This window comes from Equus asinus, chromosome 22 (assembly GCF_041296235.1).
Source record: "Equus asinus isolate D_3611 breed Donkey chromosome 22, EquAss-T2T_v2, whole genome shotgun sequence".
NCBI lineage: Eukaryota > Metazoa > Chordata > Mammalia > Perissodactyla > Equidae > Equus > Equus asinus.
This window is the reverse complement of record NC_091811.1, coordinates 51,054,530-51,061,240: the sequence shown is the minus strand read 5'-3', so window position 1 is coordinate 51,061,240 and position 6,711 is coordinate 51,054,530. Positions and strand designations below refer to the sequence as shown.

Below are 6,711 nucleotides of genomic sequence, written 5' to 3'. Positions count from 1 at the left end.
AGGATGGCTCGCACTTCACTGTATCCCCAGCATTTACACATGCCTGGCACAGAAGAGGTGTCAGCAAGTGTTCAAATGACCTGAGCTTTCATGGACATAATCTTCTCTGAACCTCATTACCTTCCTGAAGGAGATTAAGTACCTACAGCCATCCCTGACTAACAGACAAGGCAACTGAGGCTGAGAAAGCAAGAGATTTGTGTCTAGTTAGGGCCAGAATGGGATTCCTTGCTTTCCTTTGCTTTTCCTCCAGCTCCTATGTGTCAGCTCAGCCCAGAGGCCCCAGCTTCCAGGCTTGAAAGCAGATGTAGATTCCAGTTCTTGGAGTTAGGACTTACAGGTCACAGTGGTTGGGGATAGCTGTCAAGCCTTCGACTCTCCACTCTGCTGCTTCTCCCCAACTCTGGGCATTGTCCAGCAAGGGCCCAAGTCCCCTCTCTTGCCTCTGGCAGCCCATTAACTTCTTGCTTTGGGAGCTGGGGGATCTAATAGTTGATTGGATTATAGATGGGCATTCTCTGCAGGAGGTTCTTTATTGGAAACCCAAGGCCTGTCAGGTGCCTCCTACCCCAGATCGATAAGGTTTCTATTCCTTCCCCTCGGCTGCCCATCAGAGCAGCTAGCTTGGCAGATGGAGAGAAAGGGAAAGGGATATCCTTGCAGGGTTGAGCAGCTCCTGGCTCCACTCCCCTACCCCCACACATATCCCAAAGGCCATCAGGGGTCAGAGTTCACACATCCAGGGAGATGTGGGAGGCAGCCACAACAGCAAAAGAGTCCTGGGGAGAGGCGAAATTCTCCAGTCGGCTAGGATCAGTTGTTGCCCTTGGGGGGTGGGGTGCTTCATAGCTCCCCCTGCCCTTCAGGTGTCCCCTGGGGGGAAGTGTTAGGATTAGGGATAGGCATTAGAGCTTAGCAAGGGGTTAGTGTTTGTCTGAAGTTCGGGTTAAGGCTAAGGTTAGATCTAGACCCAGGGAGGGGAGAGGATTAGAGTTAGAGACAGGTTTAGGGCTGTGGGTAGGAAGAGTACTCCTGAGGCTCTGGGGAATGCCCACACAGACGTATCAGTGGTGATAGTAACAGAATTCCCACTTGGGTTCTTTGTGAGAATGGCTAGCTTAATGCTTTGGTTATGGACTGCACTTGGTTTCCTTTTGGTTCCACTGGTTTAAGCCTGGCTGTGTTTGAATTGTAGCCCTCCTGCTCCTTTCTTCTCCCCCACCGTCATCTCTGAGCTTCTAGGTCCAGGATGACTTGGGTCCTAATAAGCTTTTCCTTGTCTGGGCAGCAGGGAGTGCTTTCCCCACTGCCCAATGCCCTGACCACAGAGGGAGCGGATACGCTTCAGGGACCAACAGCTCTACGCTGGGACCAGCAGCACCCTTTCTGCGTTTCTCTTTCTCCTTTGGTTTCTTTTGAGAACACAGTCACGGCTATCATTCAACTGTAGCTATCTTCACAACTCTTGTCAATAGGAAAGGCGGGCTCAGAGTTTGTTTAATCCCCATTCAGCAAGGGAAGAAACTGAGGCAGCTGTGTACTTGCCCAAGATCACACAGCCAGCTGATGTTCAAATAGGAAGAAGAACCTTGCAGAGTCTTTTGGCTCCTGACCAGGTTCTTCTGGAGACCCGGATACCCAGTGGCTTCATTAGGGTCATCTCAGGTTCAGAATCTCAGGGTCCTCTTGCAAGGCCAGGAAACCAGTTCCCCAACAATATGCCCTATTTGTTTAAGAGAGGTAAGCAATGGTGTGTTCTGGATTCAAGGAAAAGCCACCAAGTCATTGATAAAAATAGAGATTTTATTCTGCAGAGGAAGATACTACATTGGTGGGGGCGAGGAGCCATTAATAGCCACAGGGGAAGGAAATACTGATTCCGGTAGGCAAAAGGCATCTTTGAGAAACTGGGGAGAAGGGGATCAGAAAAGGCTAGGAGTCAAAAGGAGAGAAGAATGGAGAGGGATTGGGTTGGGGTGGAAGTGGTCTCTGCAAACCAGGCTGGAACCCAGCACAATAAATAGTTTTATTTACAACAACCAAACCCGTGGCTTTGTATCCACGTTTCAGTGCAAATTATTTACACACTGCTGAGGAGGAAGGACAGGAAGGGGTAGGAGGAGGCCGAGGGAGGCAGACTCACAGCTGTTCAATGGCTCCATGACAGAGGCTGGGAGAATGGGGGTATTTCTGCTGGGTCCCCCAACCTCATTTCCCCCTCATTTTCCACATCACCACAGCTGCCCTTTCGCCCCGGAACCTCCCGCTTCAGATATGTGGGTGGGGGTGGGGAGAAAGGTCCTGATGCCCAGGTATGTGTTCAGGGTCTGCACCCTTGGCAGGAGAATGGGAAGGGGCATGTGAGGACCTGGAGAAAACAGAGGATAAAGGGGAGGGAGAGAGGCACGGAGGTCGCTGGCGTGCTGGAGGAGGCAGAGGAACACCGTCAGGCGCTGGGGGAGGGGACGAATCCTTCTCTCACCTCCTGGCCAAGCAGGGGGCAGTGCAATGGGGTCTCCCGCGGAGAGGGAGGGAGGTAGGTCGGGGCAGGTCCATGAGGATGGCAAGAACATCCTTGCCGCCCCAGGTAAGTGGTTTCAGGAGTCCCCAGGTAGGAGGAGGTGGGAAAAATGATCGGATACGTAGGAATCGCGGGGAGTGTGGCTGGAGGAACTGGGTGGGTGCGTATCGGGGTCTTAGGTGCCAACGAATCCGCTTGGGAGGTGGGCTTGAGAAGAATGCTCCTGGGGGCGAGTCCGCGCTGCGCGTCACAGACACTCGTGCAGTACCCGCGTGTGCGTGCAGTTGCGGCAGCTGACGTGGCAGCACCAGTGGAAGGTGCAGTTGCAGCGCTCGGTGACGCGCTGTGTGCGCGTGCGGTGGCCCCGGCCGCAGCAGAGCAGCTCGCAGCCGTCCAGCGCGGGCGACGAACTGTTGCAGGCACGCCCCGCCGTGCCCGCTGTACCCAGGCGTCCGCTGTATGTGCAGAAGTTGGGCGACTTCTCGAAGTAGACGAGGTCGTGGGGGGAGGGCGGCTTGTGCGCGGGGTCTTCCGGCTCCAGGCGCAGCAGTTCCGCCCGCGAGGCGCGGTTGCTCCCACGGTTGCCGTAAAGGACACGCGAGGCGCCGTCGAAGCGGTCGCGCAGCACGTCGCCCACGGCGCGCAGCGTGGGCAGCCGCATCCAGCACGTGCGCACCGTGCACGAGCCGGACATCCCGTGGCACTTGCACTCCTGGCGCATCTCGGAGAACACGGTCTAGCGGAAGGGGAAGAAAGGGTATCCCAGGACACTTTCAGAGTCAGAGCCCTCATCCCAGATGCTGCCCCCTCCCTGACGCCGCTGGGACCTCAGCAAAGGCCCAGGAGTAGCCGAGCCCAAGGAAAGAGGCGCGAAATGTCCCGCAGAGATTTGGACACCAGGCGGCCCAACTCTGCTCCGCGCCAGAGAGTCTGTCTCGGGCTCTCAGCATTATTTTTTGAATCTGTACAGTGGAGGGGCAGTAGGCAATGCATTCTGTGGGTCGCATGACTTCTGACCTGTTCGGTTCTACCTTCCCTGAGCCCAGGCATCCCTTTGCCCCCGTCTACTCTCTCTTCCATTCTCTGGCTTCCTTCCAAGCCTCTCGCTCCCTCAGGACGCCCTTTCCTGGTCCTTACCCTAACCCCTGGCCTTATCACGGACCGTTACTTCCCAATGCCGAGGTTAGCCCCTGCGCCGGGACTCGGAGATCCCTGCCACTCCAATTCGGGTGCGGAGTCCCTCAAGCCCGCTCACCGTGCGGCCCGCCTCGTTGTTGTGAAGGTTCATGAGGAACCGCAGGTCCCGCCCCTTCTCCCCGGAGTCCACAAACTCCCGGCCGAAGAGGCGGCCGAAGTCGATGTTGTCGCTGCAGCCCCCCCAGTGCCAATCGGGGCCCCCGGGGCCGCGCCGCCGATAGTCGCACGTGCAGGACTCGATGGAGCCCTCCGAGCAGGAGCGCGCCACCGAATGGGTAACCCCGGCCGAGGTGATGGCGAAGATAAATGCTGTTTCCCGACAACCTGTGGGGGAAGAGAGCGGGGGGATCAGCCAGGGGGCACACGGGGTGCGCCCAGCACAGTCAGTGGAGGGCTTGGGACCCTTGAGTCCCACGCCCCGACTCCACCCTTAGAGTTCTGAGAGCCAGGCAGCCGGCTGTGGTGGGAAGCTGATCTCCTAGAGAAAGCACGTGCGTGGGCACGGAACCACGTCCACGCTTGTAATCATGCATTACTGAGACGCAGGGCGCATTTTGGGTCCTCAGTAGACGTGGGGCAGCTGCAGAGAGAAAAACCGAAAAGAGGGGAGCATAAGAACTCCGCACCGCCGGCACCTCTCCGCAGCTCAAACTTTCGGCCCGTCTCAGCGATGCAAGCCTTGCTGGGCTGGAGGCAAGACACCCCCGCCACCACCACCACACACACACACACACACACACACACACGCCAGCGGCTTCTCAGGCACCTTTGAGAGGGCCTGGGGAAAACGGTGGCCAGCGAGCGTCCACGACTCAGAACTCGCTTTCTCTGAGGCAGTGGCTCAGAAAAATTAAGCTTCTTGCCCGAGGTGCAAGGCTTCAAAGCGCTTGGTAGAACAAATTTGCCTGAGAGCTGACGCTAGGCATGAAACTCGGTGGGTTGATATGTGACCCTGCAGGCGCCCGCCCGGGACATCTTCCCTGCACTCGCCTGTCCATGCCCTAGAAGTGACCCCGCGTTTCCCTGGTCCCGGAAGCGTCGCCTTCCTGGGTACCCACCTCGGTTGACGATCTTGCCGAAGAGGTGGGGCCCCGAAGCCGTGGGGCAGTTCCAGCGGCGGTTCCGGAATTGCCACTTGCACTCTCTGACAGCGCTCTGCAGCCCCCCGCTCACGCTGTGCAGGATCCCCGGGTTCTGGCGGATCAGCCGCCGCTGTTTGCGGCTCAACAGCTGCAGACTGGGCTCGAGCACCAGTTGCAGACTCTTGGAGTCGGTCAGCAGGTTCGTGGAAGAGGCTACGTTCACGATGCCCCTGGAGAGACGCATGATAGGAGCTCAGGCTCTAGGAAGGGGACCTGCACCCTAACCAAAAAGGTCGTGCCCACCCTGTCCTTTTCCTGGGGCTGGGGCTATTTGCCCCGCGAGAGAGCGAGAGAGCGGCAGGAGATCAATAATAAGGTAATGACTCGGCGCTCCCGGGCTCACTAGTAATTTGAAAGGACTGGGTGTCCAGACTTTTGTGTGCCCAGGAGTCCTAGGGCTGCTTGGGGCCCTGGGTCCTGGGACTGGACATGGGAGGCATGGGGAACCCGGAGACTAGATGTCCACCTTGGCTCTCAGAGCCTGCTTCCAGGTAGCCTGGGTGAAGAAATCCTAGCCTGCAGTCCATGCCCACCCAAGATATGAAATGCTTAGGAATCCCATCCTCTTCTTGCTTCCTTTCGGAGGGCATTCCCGGCCCTTCGCTTCCCCAGGCAGGTAAACCTTTGGTGTGGCTACCACCGTGAGGCTGAGTTTGGGGCTCAAGGAAGAAGGGCAGTGCTAGATGGGAGTGGGCTCCCTGCCTGGAGTATCCTGGGCTGCTCAGCCGGACCATTCACCCCACTTCAGCAGAGCTGGATTCTCTGGAGCAGCTGCGCTCCAGAGCGCCCCTCGGTGTCTAGGAGGAAAGTCAGAGCGCTGGAGGGAGCCTGCCTGTAGACACATCCCAGAGCGTGGGAGCTGGATGGGGCTGGCCCCTGGCTTTGCGCCCCGAGACAAGTGGCGACCCCACACTAGCTCACTTACCACCATCGGCCACTGCTGTTGGCGGCCAGGGCTGCAGGCAGAGCGGCCAGCGCCAGCAACAGCGTAGCAGAAACCCAGCCGGGCAGCAGTGCCCAGTGCCCCATGGCCTGCCCGGCCTTGCCCGCTCTGTGCTGCAGTTGGGGCGGCTTTGGCTGCTGCCCGCGACGGTGGGACGCGACGCGGCGGTGGCGGCAGTGGCGAGAGCTCGCAGTCTGGCTCTAACAGCCCTGGGGGCGGGCGGCGGGCAGCATGGCTCGCGGTCCCAGCTGGTGGGCTGAGGCAGCCACGGCGGGCGGCACCGCCTCTTATAGTTGTGGCGCTGGCTGAAGTGACGATAGGAGGCTGCCCCGCCGGGCCACACTGTGGCACCAGGGCGCACCGGTCAGGGGCGCAGACAATGGGCAGCGAGCGGGGCCGTGGCTCCCGCCCGTCTGAGCCGAGAGCTGACGGGCTGGCCGTCGGGGCTCACCCCCGCCCCCTGCCCGGTGGCTCCCGCCTCCGGGCCTGCACTGGCCGCGGACCCCTCCCCTTGGGACGCCCTCCCACGCGCGCCTGCCTCACTCCTCTTCGCGTCTGGAGCCCGACGGGGACCAGCGTCCGCCAGGGGGCGCGGCAACAATGTGCTACTGGGAGAGTCCTCTGAAACCCAACTGCTTCGTCGCTCGCCGTGGGGCTGTCCCCTCGACGTCACCCCGGGCCCCACCGTCGTCCCCTCTCTCACTCATCCTGAGTGGAGGAAGGAAAGCTGTGGTTCTAGGCGGCGACTCCGGGGAGACGCCTTCTCGTTTAGGAACTCCCGACGGCTGAATAGGGAAAGAAAAGGGGAAGACTGGAGGTGGGGGTGGGGCTGTGGTCAGAGAAATCCGGGGGGGTGGATTGGGGGTAAGCTGACCAAACACAGCCCAGTCAGGGGGAGAAACCTGAGG

At 59.4% G+C, this 6,711-nt stretch overlaps 1 protein-coding gene across 1 annotated transcript; it reads right to left on the bottom strand.

Annotated features, from left to right (window-relative positions):
* Positions 1-1,841: 1,841 nt before the first annotated feature.
* On the bottom strand, positions 1,842-6,476 carry WNT1 (Wnt family member 1). Its single transcript, XM_014850131.3, has 4 exons — positions 5,786-6,476; positions 4,777-5,030; positions 3,777-4,042; positions 1,842-3,257 (listed from the first exon to the last, which is right to left on the bottom strand). Exons 1-4 carry the CDS (start codon positions 5,887-5,889, stop codon positions 2,769-2,771), a joined length of 1,113 nt encoding a protein of 370 aa, XP_014705617.3. The 5' UTR covers positions 5,890-6,476; the 3' UTR covers positions 1,842-2,768.
* Between the last annotated feature and the right edge of the window lie 235 nt (positions 6,477-6,711).